Source organism: Sorex araneus, chromosome 4 (assembly GCF_027595985.1).
Source record: "Sorex araneus isolate mSorAra2 chromosome 4, mSorAra2.pri, whole genome shotgun sequence".
NCBI classification, from domain to species: Eukaryota; Metazoa; Chordata; class Mammalia; order Eulipotyphla; family Soricidae; genus Sorex; species Sorex araneus.
Genome location: NC_073305.1, coordinates 212029594 through 212053213, shown reverse-complemented (window position 1 = coordinate 212053213; position 23620 = coordinate 212029594). Strand labels below are relative to the sequence as shown.

General features: G+C 38.6%; 1 protein-coding gene across 5 annotated transcripts in view; it reads right to left on the bottom strand.

Annotated features, from left to right (window-relative positions):
- Nucleotides 1-23620, bottom strand: part of RBBP6 (RB binding protein 6, ubiquitin ligase) — a 37711-nt gene that overhangs the window by 12462 nt on the left and 1629 nt on the right. For 3 of the 5 annotated variants that reach the window (XM_055137184.1, XM_055137185.1, XM_055137188.1), the window contains exons 2-11: nucleotides 17283-17382; nucleotides 14695-14731; nucleotides 9859-9903; nucleotides 7644-7732; nucleotides 7448-7544; nucleotides 6947-7086; nucleotides 4720-4833; nucleotides 3702-3874; nucleotides 600-703; nucleotides 170-504 (exon numbers count right to left, since the gene is read on the bottom strand). In XM_055137184.1, the coding sequence (XP_054993159.1) occupies nucleotides 170-504; nucleotides 600-703; nucleotides 3702-3874; nucleotides 4720-4833; nucleotides 6947-7086; nucleotides 7448-7544; nucleotides 7644-7732; nucleotides 9859-9903; nucleotides 14695-14731; nucleotides 17283-17382 (1234 nt within the window). The remainder of the gene's footprint in view (nucleotides 1-169; nucleotides 505-599; nucleotides 704-3701; nucleotides 3875-4719; nucleotides 4834-6946; nucleotides 7087-7447; nucleotides 7545-7643; nucleotides 7733-9858; nucleotides 9904-14694; nucleotides 14732-17282; nucleotides 17383-23620) is intronic. The other 2 variants (XM_055137186.1, XM_055137187.1) reach the window with 1 other exon arrangement.

Below are 23620 nucleotides of genomic sequence, written 5' to 3'. Positions count from 1 at the left end.
CTTCATTTATCTGCTCTTCACCAAAGATTAAGGCATTATGAATCATCCAAATTATAGAACAGTAGTCCACAAATATGACACATACTGTTGGTCACTAAAGTGACCGCTAAAATAATACACAGAATCACACATATCATTCTTTCCCTAATGGAGAAATGCAAACACGTACCGGAAAGGTCCATCTGATTTTTCAGAGTGGACTGATATGGAGACTGTTGCAGTTATATCAGGCACAGGAGCTGGGGCAGAAGACGGATTTCCAGGCACAGGAGGGGCCAAGGAAGATTGATTAGATGTCAATGAAGACATAGAGGCAGCAGGGTGAGTCGATGATGATGTGACTGGAATCATCAGAGGATCCTGCTGTCTTGATATTGGAGACCTCATCAGAGGTTGGAGGTTCCGCTGAATGAGTCTTGGAGGTGGGATTGGAGGTGGGGGTGGTGGTAACTGTTTTCGTAGCCTTTTTGTATATCCAGTTTCATTTTTGAAGTTATTAACAGCCTAGAGATGTCAAACATAAATATATAAAAAAGTGTTTTCTCAAGCAGTTAAAATAATTTTAAAATATTAAATAAATTGAATACAAAGATAGCTACCTGTCTTAAGAATTTATTGGCAATCAAAGCATCAGGAGAGACATCATTCTGATGACAGGTTGGACATGTATGTTCATCTGATTCCAGGAGAGCTGTTCTTATACCTGTAATAAAAGCGTAACAGGAACTTATTTGTTAATTTTTATTTATAAAGTAGTTCACAATACAGGAATTTATTTTTATTTTTTTGCTTTTTGGGTCACACCCAGCGATGCTCAGGGGTTACTCCTGGCTCTGCACTCTGGTCCTGGCGGTGCTGGGGGGACCATATGGGTTGGCTGCATGCAAGGCAAATGCCCCACCAGCTGTACTATCGCTCTGGCCCAGAAATTTATTTTTAATATGGTCCACACTCAGCAGTGCACAGAGGACCAGTCTGGGGGACTGGAACCAGGCTACAGCTGCCACAGCCACAGGGGAGGCAAGTGTCTTATTTCTTATATTATCTTCCAAGCTCCAGGTTTAAAAGAGGATTAGAAAGACCATTCTATTTGCCATTTAAGTTTTATTGGAGCGAGCAAACTGAAATAAATTTGTTAATTGCCAAAGGGGGCGGGCAGGAGTTGGGAGGGAAACTGAGAACTTGGTGGAAGGAAGGTTACACTGGTGGTGCTGTAACCCTACATGCCTGAAACAACTGTATGACTCTGTAAATGATTTTGTAAATCACAATGTTTCAGTTAAAAAAAAAAAAAATCTTGGCCCAGAGATAAAGTTCAGGAGTTGTACTTCAATCTCTAGCAGCAATAATAGTACCTTGAGCACTGGATATGGTCCCAATAAAACAAAACATATCTTCCATCTGTTATGTTTTACAAACTAGTATATATCAATAACTGTGTCTTATTTAAAAACTTTAAATGCCTTCCCTTAAAGCACTCAAATGCTGAGGCAAAAGGTAAGCAACTTCCCAGCTATCCTAACTTAAAGCAGAAATTATAATTTATGCAAAAAATAAAGTATTCTTTCATGAATATTAATTTAGTAAGCAACTGGAATAGTACAAGGAAAATAGAAATAAAGGCCAGAGAGCAAAATAGATCGAATCACATGCTCTACAGGCACAAGACCCAGGTTGAGCCCCAACACTACCTGGTCCTTTCAAGTACTGCCAGAAGTGACCCCCAAGCATAGTGAGTGAGCCAGGAGTAATTCTGAGGCACCGTTAGGTCTGACTCAACCCCCCCCCCACCTAAATAAATAAATAAATAAATAAATAAATAAACAAACCCAAAACATATTTAGGTAAGGACATGAGATCTGGGAATAGTGGGAAGATTAACACTTGACGGAGTAAGACGAGAGCTCAAAGGGGTGGAGCAGCACAAACTTTGCATATGGGAGATGCCTGACTTTGATCCTTGGTATTGCATGGTCCCTTAAATACCAAGAGATGCCGATCGAGCCAGATGTACAGACCCTAAGCATTACCAGATATGGATCCTCAAAAAGCAAAAGAATAAGGCAAGATTCACTGATTATTAAAAATAAAAAAAAAATCAATGGGTCCGGGGCAATAGTACAGTGGGTACGGCACTTGCCTTACATGTGGCCAACCCGGATTCAATCCCCAGCATCCCATATGGTCCCCTGTGCTCCAAAAACAAAAAAATCCTTAGTAAGTATCTTGTTTCTTTGCCTCCAGCAGCCCTGTTTTTGGGCCACACCTAACAGTGCTCAGAAATTACTCCTGGAAGTACCTGGGGTACTTGGTTGGTCACATGCAAGTCAAGTCAAGCCCTACCCACTACACTACTGCTCTGGTCCCAGTAAGTGGTTTGCTAAATACTGACAACTCTGAAACAAGTCTTGTCAAGAAGTGACCTGCACTGCAGAGTCCCCAAATACCCCTAGACCAAGTATAGCTAAGAACGATAAGGACAGTTGGGAAGGAATGCCCTCCCTCACCCCCCCCACCCCCGTGCTGCCTCCAAAACAAAGATATTTCCAGGGTTGGGGAGATAGCAAAGGGCTAGAAGCACATAAATTTGTCTGTAGGATGCCTAACATCCATCCCTGGCATGCCACGAACTCCTGAGAACTACCACATGGCCTAAAAGTAAAGAAGTTCAGAATATCTGAAAGTCGAAGACTTTAAAACATTCTCTACACCAGGATGGAGATCAGTACAGTTGGTAAGGTGCCTGCCTTGCACACAGCCAACTACAGCACCATTTATGGTCCCCCAAGTGCCACCAGGAGTGAACTCAGCACAAACCCAGTACAAACCCTCAAGGACTGCCAGGTATACCCCAAAACTAAACAAAATATCCTGTATATCAAATAAAAAATATAGCAAAAATAAAATTATATAAGAAGCTTTATTACAGCCACCCAATAAAGTTAAAGGAAAAGAACAAAGAGTACTGGAGAGATAGTATAGGGGTTAAAGTGCCTGCTTTGCATTTTTAGATCTGGTTTCAAATCCCAACACCATGATTGTTGTGATCCCCCAAGCACCACTGAAAGTCACCCTAGGACAGAGTGATAGACCCTGAGCACTGCTGGGTGTGGCCCCCCAACCCTCCCGTCCCCTCCCACAAGCCAAACCCCTCCTCCCCAAAGAACAAAGAGCGCTATGGGATACATAACTACAAGTGCTGGAGTGCATGCTTTGCATGCGGAAGCCCTGGGTTCAGTCCCCAGCACTGCATGGTCCTCTAAGACTGTCAGAAGTGACCTGAGATCCCCAAGCACTGAGCCAGGAATAGACCCTAAACACTGCTGGCTGAGACCCTAAAACCAAATACTAAAAGATATAGAAGCAGTTAGTTGTTGCTACAGATGCCCATTATATCAACTTATCAATATTTTATATACTTTATAATTAAAATATACATGACTAAGGTTCAATCTAAATTAACTCTAAAAAACGTATTTTGGGGCCAGAGCAACAACAGCACAGTAGGTAAGGAGCTTCACTTGCATGTGGCCGACCAGGGATTGATCCTGGGTGCCCCATATGGTCAACGAGCACCATCAGAAGTCCTGAGCGCAGAGCTAGGAGTAATCTCTGAGCACCGCTGGGTGTGGCCCAAAGACAAAAACAAACCAAAAAATTCTAAATCTAAACATGTATCTCTGGAATTCAACACTTCTTACATTCATCACAATAACTGTTTCCACAGCAGGGAATGACAACGGCATCAGTCATAATATCTTTGCAGATGAGACACAGTAATTCATCTGGGATAGGATCATCTTCAGAAGAAGAAGAAGAAGGTTCTTCTGGTAAGAAAGGTGGCTTTTCTTTCTTCCCTATTGCATATGCTTCTCTGTAAAAGAAGGAGTTAAGATCTTAACATTGCTATAAAGACCAAGTACTTTCATGACACCAACATGTTCTACTTTAACATAATAGGAATTTATTCAGTACAATGCTCAATTAAGTACAGTACTTTACAAAATAAGAAAGCAGCTATGACCAGCTCTTACCTAAACAATAAAGACATTAAAAAAAAAAACCCTAAACAAGCATAATAAAAAAGAAACAAATGCTTAAAAGTATCTAAGAGGACATTACCCCATAGCTCTGGGGTCAGAGAGGTAAGGTAACTAACACATTAAATACCACATTAAGTTTTACGTGGCAGAGAGACTCTGAACTTAGATATAATAATGAACATCTGTTTTCTCTACCTTATATGTTTCTTAATAAATACAAATCTCCTCTCTAATTTAGCTAAGTACTTGAAGTCTGTGATGTATCATAGTAAATATAAAATAGTACTAATAGCACAAAATTAAAGAGTTTAATAATAATTTATCATCAACAATAGTCATAAAAAAACCTTAAAAACCAGATATTTAGTATTTGAAATTATAGTTAATTAAGAAACAATTACAAAAATATAAAGACTATTAGATAATATGGGTTCATTTGGGGGGTATATATACATTTTGCAGAAATAATGGGATATTAAATATATTAAAAGAATTAAACAGAATATGCTATTCTCAGACTCGTCACCACTGCTTCCAACACCCCCATCTTCTCTGTAATTACGCAAATTTGCAAAACACAGGAATTCCTAGAGAAATCCTTCTAGTTCCTTTAGGAACAGAGTGTGTTTATCTCAATGCTGAAAATGAAAGAATCTCAGCTGTACAGAGAGGGTACCTTAGGTGTGTTATTTGTGTTGCAGTTGCTCCATAGACATCACCACGATTCCAGAAATAAGTATCAATTTGCTTATGCCCCATTGTTCCCAATTTGTGAAAGAGGAGTCTCCCACTGCCCAAAAGAGAGAAAAGAGAAAAAAAAAAAAAAAGAGGAGAACAGAGGATAGAAAAAGAAACAGAAGAAGAGTCTGAGTTGTTTTTCAGTGGTGTTAGTGAAGAGGGTGAAAGTTTCATTTCAAATATTTGGGCTCCCATTTCCCCAGTATTTGCTGTGTGTTTGGCACAAATGGGCTTTTTGTATTTCAGCATTCAAAAGCAATGAAGTTATCAGATTCACAGGTGATGTTAATTTATCCAGCACAAATTTCTACTCAAAACTTTTACTTCTACATATTAAGATGAAGCCGTCTGCTCTTAGATCGTGTCTGTAAAAACAATTTCAATCTGAAGTTGTTTGAAAGCATGTATGAAATAGAAACAGCTTAACAACAGACTGTTCTGAGATGATTCACAAAAACACACAATGGTGACTGATAAAAAATAGATGGGGGTGAGAAAGTGAGCAGGGTTGGGAGTTCAGGATAACATTTATTCTTATCTGTAAACTAACACTAATGTTAACACTCAAAACCAAAATATTTCCAGTATCATTTATGCACTGTGTCCTCACTTGTTCACTACATTTCAAGAATATACCATGAAGCCAAGGAAAACATTACATATATAATTTTGCAAAGAGCATAACTATGACTTTAAATTGATGTCTAACAAGGGATGTCCTAAGGATTCCTTCGTGCCTAATCTGCAAGATTTGTGAAAAATGCAAAACAAGATCACATAGCATCTATGTTTTAAAAAGTGGAGGGGACAGGTACCCAAATTAGTTAAGAAGATTATATAGATTCAAACAGTAAAGTTAGAGAAATTAAGTCTCCCCATCCACAGAAAAAAAAAAAAAGACACACACATACAAATCCACATAATGTTGTGCTGAGTTTACAAATACTAAGAAAGTACTTATAGAGATAAAATAGAAAGTCAACTTATGCCACCAGGTTTTCATGTCTTATCATCTCATTAAAAAGTTTCAGGGGGCTGAAGTGATAGTACAGTGGGTAGGGCATTTGCACATGGCCACCTGGGTTCCAACCCAGGCATCCCATATGATATGATTAATTCCTCAGTGCGGAGCCAGGAATAAGCCCTGAGCATTACTGGATGCAATTCAAAAGCCCAAAGTATAAATAATTTTTTTTTTTAAAGAAAAGGTTCAGAATGTAGAGTCAGGGGTTAGACCCTGATCATTAGTATGTGCAGCCCAAATATCAAAAAAGGGGGGTGGGGGCATAGGGAAGAAAGAAAAAAACCACAACATCTCATTTCCCAGGGGGTTTAAAAAGTGGGTAGGTAGGAGAGGGTTGATTGGTAAAGGGCTATAGATAGCACAAGGGGTTATTTGTGAAGCTCGCCTTGCATGCAGCCAACCTCGGTTTGATTCTGGGGAATGCAAATGGTACCAAGTAAGCCAGGATTGCCCACTGAGCAGAGCCAGGAAAATGTCCTAAGCACCACTGTTTGTGGCTCCGCAGTAGGCTCATAGGGGATAGAACTCAGTGGCAGAGCACATGACCTTGGATAAGTGAGGCCCCCAGTTCACCAACAGTGCCACAAAAAAAAGGGGGTACTCAAAAATAAAACTTGAGTAACATTAAAAATATACACAAGGCAATAAACATCTATGAATCTGATTGTATACTTATAGGTGGCCTAAACTAATGATTATATCATTCTCAAAAATACAGTATAACCAAAAGTTTAAGATACCTCAGTATTCTTGGCAGGTAAATTTGCAATTTTTTGTTAAGCATCTTGTCTTATTCACTTAAAAATTAAGCACAATTATAAGGTAATGTGGGAGAATGTATGTGAATGAGGAAGAAAGCAGGGAATGACAGAAAAAGAAAAAAAAGTAAGACTACAAGAGAAGTGGCATTCACTGATAACAAAAACTCCCAAATGAATGCTAAATTTGCTTTAGAAGGAGCAGACTGCAGCCTCATTTTTAACTTAGAACTGCACCACATGGTGGTTAGCAGTCTTCGTATACTAAATTCAAAGTACTCAACTGGCCAATTTATAAGCCACAAATTACAAGTTTAAATAAAACACTATATAAAATGGAGTGAACGTAATCTCCACAAGTCATACCTAATTTGAATACTTACGCATCTATAGTTGGTATTGCATATTTTCCAGTGTTGGTAAGCATTGCACCTTTCATGTTAGGGTCTTTCACTTCCATCATAAAACTTCTGGGTATTCCAGTGCTCTTTTTAATCCTAGGGCCTGATTCAAAGTTCTTATCCTATTGGGAAGGGAAAAGGAAAGGAGGAATAGAAAGTACAGTTTTGATTCAGTAGAGATAACATATAGTGTTTACTGGTGCTTCTATTATTTGTACAGTATTTAAATATATGATCTTACTAATGCTCACGCATCAGTCACTATTATCTTCATTTCACAAAGTAACAGGTTTGGAGAATCCAGTACTTTGGCCAAGGTCACGACTGAGCAGCAGAGCCACCATCAGAACCCTGGCAATTTGGTTCCAGATGCTGTGCTCTCTTGCTACTCTACAGCACATTTATTTAATACACACATATTTATCGAGAAAACTAAAGAGAGTTATGAACAAATGACAATAAAAATTTCTGCTTTAAACTTACCCCATTCGTTGGGCAATTCTTAATATAATGGCCAGGTTTACCACAACGGAAACAGGTATAAGACGGAGGTGGGGGACCGAGAGACTTCTTCATATAACTGAAATGGAAAAGAAAAATCATGTAGACTTGAAAAATATGCTGTTTGGGAGAGGGAAAAACCCAACCCAAGGTACCTCTATGGTACTTATGGACTTACTTGATAGGGTCGTATTCATGGCCAGATTGAGACATCATTGCTTTAATTTTATCTTCTTCAGAAGCATTGGCTTCAGCCAGATTGGCAGTCTGTTTAACAGGTAATTATTTGACACACACATTAGAAACACATTTAAGACCACACAGCCAAACACAACACCACTCATCCTGTAAAGAGTAGTGTCTAATCCTGCATAATATCAGCTATTTACATGTATACTGGGGAAGTGGCACTGGGAAGATGTTTGAGTCTGCAGGGCTGAAGAAAGTCTCTCTAGGGCACTCGGAAACTTAGACCCTGTATATACCTTATATTAAGACTTGCAAATAACTTCTAAATGTTGAAACTGGTATTTGCAAACACTTGATGTTATTAAATAATGAAAATAATTCAAGTGTCATACCATTATGACATATTCACATCTTAGAGGTAAACGGCAGCATAAATGATCATCATTATGTAACAGATCTTAGAAGTTGTTCTTTAGACAGTGCTGTCGATTTCAAATTAAGTTCAAAGTATAGGCAGAGTTCATAATTTTGTAATTATTTTTTTTTGGCCATACCCAGCAGTACTCAGAGATCACTCCTGGCTGTGCTCAGAGATCACTCGTGACAGTGCTTGGGAGAACCATATGCAGTGCTGGGGATTAAACCAGGGCTGGCTGTGTGCAAGATAAGCACCTTAATCCCTGTACTCTCTCTGGCCTCCAAGTTCACAATTTTAAATTCAACTGTCCAAAATCGTATCACGTCTTTAAAGTACATATACTAGTCTCAGTATAAACAGGGTCTAAGGGAGTGAGTCCTAATAAATATTGAAGCATCTAGCACTCATATCAGCCATTCATTGCATTTAATCTTTACATTCATCCACAAAACAAGCAACCAGTTTTAACATTTTATTGTAATTTTATATACAAAGAATGCTTAACATTAACAGAGCTTAGAACAACAGCAACAGTTACAGAAAACTGGATTACAGATATTGAACAACTAATTTGTTTGAACCCAAACATTTACAGTTTAAAAAAAAAAAAACCCAAATCCAAAAAAACCCAAAACTTCTATAATTTCCCAACTGTTTGTTCCCCCCCCACAAGGAAACAATGGCAGGAAAAGACCAAAACTCGGTAATGGTCTTTACAGTACATTAGAATAGGAACAGTGGACTACAAACTGCTAAAAATGTTGATTCTATGCCAAACCACTTTGCATTAGGAAATTGAGAATGGTTTTAATATCTAGTTTTCCCAAAACAGTAGCTTAAAAAGCTGTACTTGTTATTAAGAATTTGGGGAGGTAGGGGATATACATTCTGAGGAAGGCACACCACCTATAACAAAGTCAAGGACCAGATAGGGACAGCACTAATGGAAAACCCATCTATTCATTAATGTTGGTTGCTAAATTTGGTATTACATTATAACTTTCTTTTGAAAACTCAAAAACTTCTTTCTTGGCTCTCAAAAATCTGCCTATTTTGCAATATTTGCCTTTTTATTTTTAAAGGCATGATGTGCAAGCTAAATATACTGTTTTAAAAAATAATCCATCACTAGTGCTTTCCCAAACAAAAGGTACACATTGTAGAGCAGAAAATGCAAGCAATCTCATCGCAAAACAAGGCATATACAGTGAATTCAAGAGGTAACCATTTGCCGCTCTGCCAAACAAACACATTGGTATAGTCCTTCAAACAACTTTATACATTTACACAATTCATGTAGTCTGTGTTCAAACAAATTAGGTTGTTTAAAACTTCTTCTAATGCAGACAGACTACAAGTCTATAGCATAAACAACTGTATTATCACATTTAAAATGTTAACCCCCATGGGGATCAATTAAATATTTATTCAAGAAATAACCACACAAATCGTCCATATTAAGGAAAGCTTCTATTTTGGCTGCTTAAAAAAAGTCCATATAATTTACAGCCAAAACCAGGGAATTTCTCCAGAACTGTTTCCAATGAATAAATAAAATATAAGAGGAAAAACATGAGTAAATGTAGCTTCATATGTTTCTTCTGTCTTGAAGATGAACAATACTCCAACATAATGGTGAGGCTGACAAAATACTCCCCTATCTTCTCAAAACAGCAACTACTCTTTACAGGATAGCAATCATATATACAATGTCTTTGCAAAGTATCTCCTCCCCCAGATTTTAAAAGTACAGTTAAAAAGGATTGATATTTTCAAAAATATATACCTTAGTAAGCTGGGCCAGAGAAATAGACGCAGAAGAGTCATCAATCTGTTCACAAAAAATTAAACACACATTCAAGTTCCACACTGAAAACATCTAAAAGTGATTATTTAGCCCCTACTGCCATTAGTGTTCAAATATTGGGCATTTTCTTATATTTTGTTTTAAAGTTGAAAGTGTAGCTCACTTCACCTTATCCTTCCCACCTACTGCACACACAGTAATAAAGGGTAACAATTGTAGGGGACTTAATTACACAATGAAAAAATGGGTTAAGAAAGGTCTATCCAGTAGAAAATTTTGGAATGGTGATAAGAGTCCTCTAACTACAATAGTGGTCTCTCAATTTGACAATACTCAGGACAATATACATTAGAGAATGAGAAATCATTTCTTGGAATGTCATTACAAAATTAAGCAGCTATGATTGGATAGGGTATGGTAGGTAGGGTAACTGCCTTGCATGTGGCAGACCACAGTTTGATCCCTGGTACCCATATGGTGCTAATGAATACTGCCAGTAGATCAACCAATGCAGAGCCAGGAGAAAGCTCTAAGCACTGCTGGATGTGGCCTAACAATCAAAGGAGCAAAAAAACAACAACCAAAAAAAAAAAAAAACCAAACCAAAACCCTAAACCACCCTCAACCCTCCAAACAACAACAAAAAATCACCAAAACAAAACTTGAACTGGGCAGCTCTTTAACTATTTCCACCAAATTGCTACTTCTTTCCCTTTCTTTTTTGGAGCAGAATCCGCTCATTCTGAATGTTTATTCTCCCACAAAAAGAATAGCTTCTTGCCATTCACTCCATCAGCTTTACCAAAACATCAAAGTTAGGTCAAAGAAGAGGGAAAGGAAACAAAGGTACCCCAGGGGAAAGGGAATGTAAACCCATAAATGATGTTTTGCAATACTTGGAGAAACTTCACTGTTATTAACTGGGTGTGTGGGGGGAGGGGGGTATTACATCTATAGAGAGACTTTAAGAATGTTTTTAGGCTCTTTCTCTACCCCGAAGATTGGCCTGAATCTCAACCTAAGATGTGTACTGGAGGCTTTCCCCACTCCCATGCCCAAATTTTCCCCTTACATTGCTGTAAAATTTCTCTGAAACTATTTTACTTCACTAAAAAATAACATGTATGTTTAAATGTGCTATTTAAAAAATCTTTTGATTCTCTAATTTTAATTCTTTTTTCATGTAAGCCTGATAAGACAATCCCTACAGATGTTAAAAATGAAAACTTTAAAAATTACTTCCTATGTGAAAATGGGTACATATTCAACTGTTATGTATTTTTCATACCTAATACTTTCAAATTCTTGCTTAAAAGAGAGACTAACAAGATGCTTGGATCAAAGGGAAAAACAAAGCCACGAAGAACTGAGCCTTTTTAAAGTATTCTACAGAACTAAGATCATGGAAAATAAAAGTAGCATGATTTATAGTTCTGATGAGAAATACAACCAATTTTAATATAAAGAAGCTTCAGCACAATACCCACTACAGAGAGAATTCAACACATTAAAGAGTTTTTTTGACAACTGAAAATACATCTAATTATCAGGGCTTTTAAGTGGTTTGATGGTATTGTTTGCTGGGATGGTTATTTAAAAAAAGATTCTTGGCTCTACATTGAGGGGGCTATTGACCTTCTAATGGACTAAAACCCCCTTCACTAACATATAACCTTATGATCCTCCAAAGGGTTCTCATTCTCGCCCAGCTTTGAAGTACTCTTCCTTAAAGAAATAACCTCTAGGGATAAATTGGGGGGGGGGGGGAAATAACCTCTAGGGATAGATTGGGGTGGGGAGAGGAGAACAACCCACAAATGTCCTATTTTCATCCAGAATAAATCCAGACCCATTCAATCTATTTTGAGGAGGGCTAGATTTTACATCAACTAGGATTACTTTGAATTTAAAGAATGACTGAAAAAACTGCCGTCAACCTTCACCTACAGTTTTAATCTATAATATACTAATTACAGTGACCATCTAAAATCTAAATATGGATCATTTCCTTAGAAAGAAGAAAATGAGTTCTATCTTCTTAATGCTGGAACTAAAACACGTGAGTTATTTTTAAACCTTCCTACTCTTAAGATATAGCTGTCTTTTTGAGGTCTGGCTTCGTTGTCCTTTCTTTTTGGACCATACCCAATGGTGTTTGGCAGCTACTCCTGGATCCTTGCTTGAGTCCCTCCTGGAAGTTCTCAAGGAACCATGTGATGCCTAGCACTGAACTCAGGCCTCCAGCATGCAAAGCATGCATTCCAGCCCTCTGAGCCTATCTGCCTGGCCCGGGTCCTTTATTCTGGTTCTCTTACAATGTTTTATTAGTATGGTTATATTTTAGCTGACTGAGTGGTTTCAGATATGCATGGTTTCAGAAAAGCTAAATCACTTTGTGCCACCAAATTACCAATATAGCCCCTAATTATTTCATGATCACAAAGTTGTCAAATTTACCACAAATTTAGAAAGGCAATCAATTTTTCTACACTTAGTATATAAAAATAAGTGAAAAATGTAAACAAAAGAATGGTTTTAAAAGTAACTAAAATTTATATGTAAAGAGGTAATTTTGATATATAAAATACATGTAATATAAGATACTGATCTAAAAATACATTTATTGTTTAAAAAATTGATATTACATTGCAGACATCATTAAAATTCATCTTTCAATTTGTGGTCTTGCTCCTGAGAGCAAGGATCAGAAATATTTTTATGGCTTGAAATAAAAAGGTCCTACCAAAATTATTCTGATGCTTACTTTGCAATTATGTAAAAAGTGTACCCAGCTTTTTAATATCAACACGAAGGATGATTAAGACTAGGAACAGAAAAAGCTGTCCTTGATTAGAGTTGGCTGAAATAACTGAAAAACCACATTTAATTCTGACAAGCAGAAGAAAACACCTGGTTTAGTGCCTGTTTTACAAATGTCTGATTTTTATAATGTCCTAAGGTGAGTCTTAATCACACTTGATAGATGTATTGTCTCCATGTAAAGATAAAGGCCAGCAAATGTCCCCCAAGCAAATAAATGATGGGGATAATGCATTATCTCACATCTCCATTTCAAATAATTCTACCTAAAAATCAAAGTCCCTTTTAAAGTATTAAAAAAATAAGAGAGAGAAATCTAAATAAGCACAAAATAAACTGCTTCTTGTAGGTATAATACAGACATGCCAGGGAACACACAAGGCTAAAAAATGTTAACTTTATTTATGAACATGTGATCTGTGTTTATACACATGCTAATAAACAAAAAGGAAATAATTATTTTCAAGAAATAAAACTTCATCTGAATTAAATACTATATAATGTACTTTATACAAGATGTGTTACATTAACCACTACAGTCACCAGGATAGTCAATCTAATTTGTGCTAGCATTTGGATACATAAAAATCAGCTTTAAACCAATCACCAGCAAAACCGAAACCTGGACAGTTTTTACAGCATTATGCTTAAAAAAAAGAAAAAGAAAAAGGAAAAAAAAGACCATAGAACCCAAGAGGGGAGAAATTCCAAAACACTAAGAATTTTGACCTTTGAATCACTGTTCCATGAGAACTAAAGGCCATATATTTTAAAGAACAAGTCCAGAGTTCAAATATTCTGTTATTAAGATCCAATGATCCCAGGTTAGTCAAATGCCTGATATACATGAAAGATCAGTAATATTTAAAAAGGATAAATTAAACAGTAAGCAATTTAGTATCCTTAAATTCTAAATTAAAACTCAAGACATCTAATATTGTGTACAATAAATATCAAACCTGAGCATAAAATGTTGAGAGAACCATCAGTTAACAAAATCCAATTACTACAGACTGTGTTCTAAAACAGATGTTTCATCCCTATTACTAAAAATGCTGCTTTTTTACTTAAAAAAAAAAAATCAAATGCTAACATAGTTGATTTGTGAAAATAAAAATTAAGATGTTACCCTGGTTAATGGGAGTTACTTTTGGTAAACTACAGCTTTCATTTAACTTATATTTAATGCAGCATTTTAGTATCTTATGAGAAAGGAAAATATTTTAATTTGGATATCGGAGCAGACAACTAAGTGAAAGACCTTGTATCAGAAGCAATGTATCCAAATGTATAAAATCATGAGACAGTCAAATTCATGGGTGGGATCAATTTCAGACCTCACTTTGTAGTATGAATATAAAGAAACAGAAGCTCAAAATCACCAAATAAAGCAAAATGAAATAAAAAAGCTGCACCAATGGTCTCTAGAAAATTCCTTTCTATTATGTGCTTGAACTTAGAGAAAGCATCAAACTTTAATATAAGCCTCACATGTTGCTAACGCATTTTTCAGAGCCATCAATAAGGCAGGAAAAAAAAAACTAACAAAAACTAAGTGATACAACGTGAAAATGGCAAAATATACACTCCAAACATTTTTTTATTGCAAGAAACAAAAAGCACACAACAGCCTGTACATACATACAAAATACTAACTATAGACAGACAGATGTAGAACATGTTATCATGTTCATTAGTGTAAAACCTACACGACCTAAATAGGATCATACATTAACTGTACAACACAGTGTCATACAGGGAAAATGCTATCGGATTGAATATGAAACAGTGTTCTGGGGCACAAATCACCCATTTCTACAAAATGTGCAAATAATGCCATATATATCCATATTCAACTTAGCTGTCACCAAAATACATTTTATTTACAGGATGTACTCTGATCGGTTGATTAAGTTCTAAAATGATTTACTTCACTGCTATGTTATAAAGGTAAAAGCAATGTGTAGAAAGGTGTGAGATTGTGTTTTTACATACTGCTTTTGAAGTTCCCATCACTGGTTCAGTTCGACTTCTAAAAATTAAAACAAAAATAGTATTAGTTATCTATCAGCAGTTACCTGAATACTTGTCTCTGACAGTTTTTAGGAACACAATCTTCCTTTAGTCTTTGAAAAAGATTTCAGCATCCAATTTCTAAAGTAATGAATATACTACTTTGATTACCCTTTATCTTCCAACCTAGGACTGGAACAATAGCACAGCAGGTAGGGCGGTTGCCTTGCAGGTGGCTGACCCGGGTTCAATTCCTCTCGGAAAGCCTGGCAAGTTATGGAGAGTATCCTGCCCGCATGGCAGAGCCTGGCAAGCTTCCCATGGCGTATTCAATACGCCAAAAACAGTAACAATACTCACAATGGAGATGTTACTGGTGCCCGCTCGAGCAAATCGATGAACAATGGGACAACAGTGCTGCTGCTGTTATCTTCCAACAATTTAAGACATTTTAAAAAGAAATACCAGGGGCCGGAGCGATAGCACAACGGGTAGGGCGTTTGCCTTGCACGCGGCCGACCCGGGTTCGATCCCCGGCATCCCATATGGTCCCCCAAGCACCGCCAGGAGTAATTCCTGAGTGTAAAGCCAGGAGTAACCCCTGAGCATTGCTGGGTGTGACCCAAAAAGCAAAAAAAATAAAATAAAATAAAATAAAATAAATAAAATAAAAAGAAATACCAGGGGCCAGAAACACAGCACAGGAGATTAGGAGTTTGTCTTGCACAAGGCTGTCTCTGGCTTGATTCTTGGCACTGCATTATGATACTCTGAGCATGGCCAAGAGTGATCCCTAGGCATAAAGCTAGAAATAAGACCCCACGCGTGCCAGATATGTGCCCCCCACCACCACCCCAGCCAAAGAAAAATGTCATAGAGGAAATCCATACCAGGGAATTCAGAGTAAAAATAGCTTCTAACTTACTAGAAAATTTAGTTTTTTTTTTTTTTTTTGCCAGAGTGGGAGTGGGGGAACTAAAACCTAAACCTCCTACATACAAAACAAATACTCAATCTGTTGACTCAGTCTCTCTAAAGTTAAGAAACTTGGCAGTTATTTCTTTCTTATTGATAGCCATTGATTTACAATGCTAGAATGCTTAAGGAGTATAACTACCATTTAATAAAAATATGATTATTCCTTTCCTTTTCTTTGCTTTGAGGCCAAACCCAGTGGTGTTTGGGGACTATACCGAGCTCTGAGCATGGCGGTATTTCCTGGTATTGCGTGGACCGTTCGGGGCCTACTACATGCATCCAAGAGCCTTAACCCCTGTAACTCTCCAGCCCCAAGGGCTATTCCTTTTTTCAGGCTTAGGGATTGAACAGAGATGCCTCACACATATGAGACCATGTACTCCTCTGATTCTAAATATGTGAATTTTCACAATTACTACCTAGTCTTGTATAAGTACAAACAAATTTCTGTAAATTAGATTTTTTAAAAGACCAATCACAATTAACATTTATGATCTGGATCCCTGAGAAACTGCTACACTCCAAAAACAAATTTCAAATCTAGAAAGGTTGATACTTTGAGAACTCTCAGGGAAAAAGAGCAATGATCAGTATTTAAAAAATTAAGATTCTAACTTCTAGGGGCTGGAGCAATAGCACAGCGGGTAGGGCATTTGCCTTTAGCACGTGGCCGATCCGGGTTCGATTCCCAGCATCCCATATGGTCCCCTGAGCACAGCCAGGGGTAATTCCTTAATGGAGAGCCAGGAGTAACCCCTGTGCATCACCAGATGTGATCCAAAAACCAAAAAAAAATAATTAATAAGATTCTAACTTCTAGAAAAGTACAAAGAAGTCTAATATTTTAAATTAAAAGAATAAGTTAAATGGTTATAAAGAACTAAGCCAATCTTTTTGGAGGGAGGGGGGTACCGAGGTGGAGGGCAACACCAGGGATCAAATCAGGGGTATCTCGTTGTATGCCCTAAGCTCTACCCTTTAAGCTACCACCCAGCCCCATAGGTTCTTTGTTGTTACTCAGACCACACCCAGCTGGCGTCAGGGCTCATTATTCCTGGTTCTGTGCTCATCCAGAACCACAAAATCATTTGGAAAGCATTCCTGGTGGGGATTACCCTCTTGCACTATATATGCTCCCCCACCCTCCATTTCTGTAAGTGTACTCAAAAAGCCCACAGAGGAACTCTGCTAAATACAACCTTAAAATGCTCAGTTTAACCTATCTAGGCTACGTTAACTGGGAGAAATCAAGGGGTGGGAGTGAACCCTCATGTTCATACATTTAAAGACTGAGAGGATGACACTCATAAAGATGCATTACATTTAGTTTTAAAATACACTTCTTGGGGGCTGGAGGACAGCACAGAGGGTAGGGCATCTGCCTTGCATGTGGCCGACCTGGGTTCGATTCCCAGCATCCCACATGGTCCTCTGCCAGGAGTGATTCCTGAGTGCAAAGCCAGGAGTAACCCGTGTTATTGCTGGGTGTGACCCAAAAAGCAAACAAACAAACAAATAATAAAACACACTTGTCACAGAATCATTTATTTAAAATTCTACTTCACCAATTTAACATGAGATTTGACACTTACATAACATATGTCTTGCTTGTAGATTTAACACCTCCAATAGGAATTCTTCTGACAATTACAGATGAATTCTTAGGAATCAGAGCATTATCATCAGTATACTCTGTAAATAAAAAGATAAAAGAGTTGAATTTCAACCTAGAGATTTGGGCAAATTATAATCCCAAGAAATATCAAGCTTCAAAGTTTAGTGGAAGTTAATGTAAATATAAACAAAAACAAAAAAACTAGATGTTTCTTACATTTAGAATGTTAGAATAATAATCTGAAGTCCTCAGGAGGCTGACACCAACTAGTGCCAGCAGGTTTTTAGTTCTAGTACTTTTACTACTACGTTTCTTTTAGTTTGATTTGTTTCGGGGCCACACCTGGGATAATACTCAGAGAACCCACGCAGTGTCAAGGACTGAACCTGGGCAGACAATATGCAAGACAAGTGCGTACTATCTCTTGGGTAATCACCAGCACTTATACTTCTGTACTTATACTGGAGACAGTCTGTCTCTCTTATCCCCTAAACCTAAGAAAAACTAAAATAAATAAATAAAGTAAATGATGTGCACAGAGAAAAAGATTTTAAGGGCTGGAGTGATAGTACAATGGATAGGGGTACCGGTCTTGCATGCAGTAGACTGGGTTCAACCTCAGCACCCTTTATGGTTCCCCCGAGCCCTCCAGGAGTGATCCCTGAGTCGTAGAGCCAGGAGTAGGCCCAGAGCACCACAGGTGTGCCCTCCCCCCCAAACAAGAGGGATTATTTTTTGGTGGGGATGGGGCAGTGTATGGGCAATTGGCCAGTCAGCAATGCTTAGGGCTCACTTCTGCCTCTACAATCAGGAATCATTTCTGGTGGACAGGATAGAGGATAGGGGGACCATATGAGATACCAGAGAACTAACCTGGGTCAGCTGCATGCAAGGAAAGCGCCCTACCCATGGTATATCATTTAGGATCAAAAAAGGAATTTAGAATTTAGAATTAGAATGATTATTCAGGGAAGGTTGCTCAGGAACATTCACATTGAGAAGGCAGCCAGATATTCAAGAGTGGTATCAGGCAGGTAAGTAATGAAAATGGAAGGTCAAAACAGCTGAAGAAACTAAAAGAAGACATAATTACAGGTAGTAAGTTACAGAAAATACATTGATCTATAGTCTGTTCCAACATCATACCAGTAAACCTTTGAAGAATTTTAAACAAAAATGATGACTTAACAATAAAAAAGAAAAATAACCTAGTTTACACTTCAATGAAAAATGTAGTGGAACAAGAGTTAAAACGGGGCTCTTCTGAAGAGATAGTTCAGTGGGTGGGGCTTGTCCGGGAAGCAGCCAACCTGGGTTTGAGCTCTAGCACCCCCTATGTTCCCCTGATCCCCACCACGAGTAATATCTGAGTACAGAGCTAGGAGTAACCCCTGAGCACTGTCAGATGTCGTCCAAAAACAAAAACAAGCCCCCAAAGTTCAAAGTTTATAGAGAAGCTGCTGTGAGTGTGACAGAAGGTTGTAAGCTGACTGAACTGGGAGGATAACAAAAAAAAAAAAAAAAAAGGAATTTCTGGGCTCCTGGAGTATACAACTGAATCAACAGACGTCAAATGGGAAAAATAAATCTTATTTTTCTGCTCTTTGCATTCTTTCATTTCTTGGGAGTCACACTCGGCAATATTCAGAGGTAAGTTACTCCTGGCGCTTCTCTCAAGGATCACTCCTGGCAGTGCTCTGGGGAACATATGGGATGCCAGGAATGAACCCATGTTGGCTGTGCGCAAGGCAAATGCCCTATCTGCTGTACTTTGCTCGAGTCCTTCCTTGCATTATTTCAGTATAAAATAAGGACAAAACTGCCAGGGAGATGGCTCAAAAGGGCTGAGTGCATAATAAGCACACGTGCAGCCTGCTGCAGGAAGCATCCCAAAAGCACTGAGATGGGAGTAGCCCATGAGCACCACTAGGTGTGGCCCCAAGACAAAAAAAACTAAAGGGCTAAAGAGACAGCTTAAAGGGTTGGAGCACTAGCTTTGCACACAGAAGCCCCAACACCACATGCCCTCCCCAGAGCACTGAGTTAGGAACTGCCCCAGAACAAACAAGAATGGGTGAATAAACTTGACACAAAAACATGCCTGTCTCTCTTAGCAGATAATAGGGTTTACTTTGGGGGGAGGGGAGAGGGGGTACTGGGGAGAACACACCTGCCATAAGCTAAGGCTCAAACCTAGGTCTCCACTCTCTCTTGACCCTTGGGGTTTACTCTTTTAAGGTGACTGAGTTTTATTTATTCATCTGCAATAAGCAGCACAAAGTAGCTATGTTCACTCTTTCAATGAATTCAAATTCATTCCCATAAGCAAACATCTAAAGCTTTTAAATCTATCCTTATACCAGTTTGTTGTACATAATCATAATACTATTAGCATTCCTGACATAATTCAGAAATGTATTTTTAGCATATTCCAAGTAATAGGCTTTACTTCAAAAGCATTCAGAATGGTGCAATTTCCTAGATATATGGATACCAGTCTATCATTATTATCTTTATTAATTCATAACAGATCCAAAAGCTAAAAATAAAGTTCTTTGAGTGAAAAAAGATGGTTATGGGGGAATGGGGTAATCCCAGACTCTGATGCTCCAGGGGTATTCCTGGTGGTGCTGTGAGAGAACCATTTGATGCTAGGGATCACACCTGGATCTCAGCATGAAAACTAAGTGCTTTTAGCCAGTGAGCTCTCTCTGACCTCTAGATGGGGGAATCTTCCTTACTGGGGGGGGGGGGGGGAAGGGGAGGAGTAGTGCCACAACCAGCTATGTTCAGAGCTTACTCCAGGCTCTGTGCTCAGGGGACCATATGGAATGCCAGAGATCGAAGAGGGTAGCCCACATCCAAGTCAAATTTCCTACTCACTCACTACCACGCCGACTCCCTTTAAAATTTTAGTTTATGGTCCCCCGAGCACCGCCAGGAGTAATTCCTGAGTGCATGAGCCAGGAGCATTGCCGGGTGTGACCCAAAAAGCTAAAATTAAAAAAAATAAAATAAAATTTTAGTTTAGAGAACTGTGACTTACAAAGTTAGTGATAGTAGAGTTTTAGCCATGTAATGTTTTAGCACTAAACCCACCACCCGTGTCAACTTCCCTACAGTAGTGTTCCCAAGTTCCCTCCTGCTCAATGGGGTAATCTTTAAATAAGTAAAATCTAAAAACAAAACTTGGTGTTAAACACGTAACAGGAAGTTTTAGAATAAGTAACAACTTTTAAACCACAGTAATTTTTTGTTTGGGGGCTGCCACATCTGGCAGATCCCAAGAGTGATCTGAGATCACTCTTGGGCTTGGAGGACCGTAAGGGCATGTTTGAACGATGTGTATGACAAACACCTACATGCCCCCGCAAAACTTTTTTTTTTTTTTGATCACATCCCATGATGCACAAGGGTCACTCCTGGCTCTGCACTCAGGAATTACCCATGTCGGTTCTCAGGGACCATATAGAATCCTGGGTCAGCCGAGTGCAAGGTAAACGCCCTACCCACTGTGCTATATCACTCTAGTCACCCCCTCCCTCCCAAAAAAAAACCTTTTAGAAAACTTCTCACACTGGGGCAGGAACAAAAATTTAGTGGGCAGAGCGTTTGCCTTGCACACAGCTGACCAGTTTGATCCCTGACATCCCATATGGTCTACCCAGCACTGCCAGGAGTAATTCCTGAGCACAGAGCTAGGAGTTAACACCTAAGCATTGCCGATGTGACCCTTTAAAAAGTAAAAATAAAATAAAATAAAATAAAATAAAATAAAATAGAGACTTCTCACATGTGCATTCAGTTCTATGACCTTACATGGGATGGCAACCCAAACTTTTAAGACTCGGGTATAAACTGACCTCTCAAAGCACTGATGTTCTGTAACTTTAAAATACCAACAAGTGGCCTGAGAGATAGTACAGCGGGTAGGGCGTTTGCCTTGCACACAGCCGACCGGGGTTTGATCCCCAGCACCCCATATGGTTCCCCAGGCACTGCCTGAGTGCAGAAAGCCCCAGGCACTTCCTGAGTGCAGAGCCAGGAGTAACCCCTGAGCATTGCTGGGAGTAACCCAAAAAGAAAAAAAAAAAAAGTCAACAAGTAACCTAACATGTTAAGTTCCTTTCTTCACTCCAGGAAATTATGTTTTTTGGTGATGCTCAGGGGCTGTTTTACTGGTTCACTGTTCAGGATGTTCCCAGTATTGCTCAGGGCTCCATGTGCTGCCAGGAATCAAACCCAGTGCATAAAAGCATGCACTCTAGCCGTTTGAGATATCCCTCTGGCCTGCCAGTGTAGTTTCTGATGCAAAAATAAAACGAAGAGAAACAAATCATCTTGTAATGATTCAGTGAGTATGCACATCTCTCATACTAAGTTCAAAATGAGTATGTTGGGTGGTATGTGTTTGTGCAAGGGGGGGAATGATAGGGCAGGGGAGGAAGATACAGATAAATGGGAAAATAAGTTCATATACAAATAATGTCCAGAAATAAAGTTTAGTCTAGAAATAAAAGAATAAGGATTCTCCAGTTTAAAACACATGAGATTGGGCTGGAGCGATAGCACAGCGGGTAGGGCGTTTGCCTTGCACGCGGCTGACCCGGGTTCGATCCCCAGCATCCCATATGGTCCCCTGAGCACCGCCAGGAGTAACTCCTGAGTGCAAAGCCAGGAGCAACCCCTGTGCAGTCGCTGGGTGAGACCCAAAAAAAGCAAAAAAAAAAAAAGATTACTTTCTAAGCATTTTAGTCTAATCAAGTTTTAAGGGTCCAAAATCATGGTTTTATAGAAACTAGGTAGATCATTTGAAACAAATTCAAAGCAAAACAAAAAAAATCCAGTTCAGGGGCAGGAGCGATAGCCCAAAAAACAAAAATAAATAAATAAATTTAAATTCCAGTTCTTCAGTCTATCCCAGGCAGTCTCCTAAATACGAAGCTACAAACATTTATACTTTTTAATTCACTGGTGATAAACCCAAGTGGCATTCGTTAGCTGCCCCGTGACACTGAGCTACTTTCCACAAAACTCTTGTTTCAATGATCTTTTATCCTCTAACTTGAAGATGTGACAAAAATGTACACCGTGCTCCTGAAGCTCCTTCTCTTAATCTAATACTAAACCCTTTCCAGTAAGAAAGGCTCACTGATACAAAAAAGAAACATGCTGAAAACTCATCCCTGATTTTCAGGGTTTATGAAAAACTACCTTAGCATGCTTTCATGGTCTAGAAAGAAGCACAGTATAACAGAACTCCTAAATTTGTAGACAAAAACTGCTTCAGCTATAACTTGCTGCAATCTAATCAGCAAGAAAAGATGAACAAGACCAAAAATTAAGTTGTGTAATACTCCAATAAAATAAGAAGCTTGACGGAAACTCCCTTTAACATCCTAATTCAATTATATTTTTGTTCCTCCGTCCTTTGTTAGTATTATTACCATATCAAGAAAACCAAAATTTCTTGAATTTCCCTCAAGATATATTCCTAAAAAATATTCTAAAAAGTTGTTTCTCATCTCTTCACAACCAACATCAAATTCTATACAACTTATGCTACCCATAATTATAATTACCAAAAACTCCTATGTACCTCAACTAGAATGTTGTTTAATGAAGTGGGGAAGCAGAAACTAATTCTTTCACTTATTAATCACGAGTAAAGATGGTCCCTCCTTAATAAATACGTTGGGGATCATAATCTGACAGTAGTGCTGTTCATTAACATAATCCTATCACATTTAGGAAAGGGAAGATGTTTTTACATGGCAGATTTACTCAACCGATCCAAATGGGCATCGCCATGCTATCTGTCATACCTTAACCCAAATTCAGTCACTGAGATGGCCTCGCCAAATTAGAACTTCACTAGCTTTCCTCAATCCATGAAGAATGCCCCCCAACAAAACCACACACCAGCACTAGCACAAGAAAAAGCAACCACAGTTCAGTGAGACTCTGCAAAGGGAAGCTGTCACATTTCCTCAATTCTCAAAATAAAATGTTTTCTGAAAAGGAGAGACTATTAAAACTCCCGCCAGCGGCCTCTCTGTACTCAAATGGTCGCAGTCGCCTATTTCCCAGTATCCCGGTACCAAGCTGGCAGCAACTACTACTTCCCGAAAGACCAATCTGAAGTTCTGATCTTGACTCAACCTCAGGAGGAACAGGAGGAAACAGGACGGAACAGGCGAACGAAGAACCCAGCCACTTGATGAGCACCTATTTACTAATGCTAGACTTCACATGGACAAGAGTGGTCCCACTTGGGGGGCATCTCAAGTTCCCAAAGCCAAGTCCCACACCAAA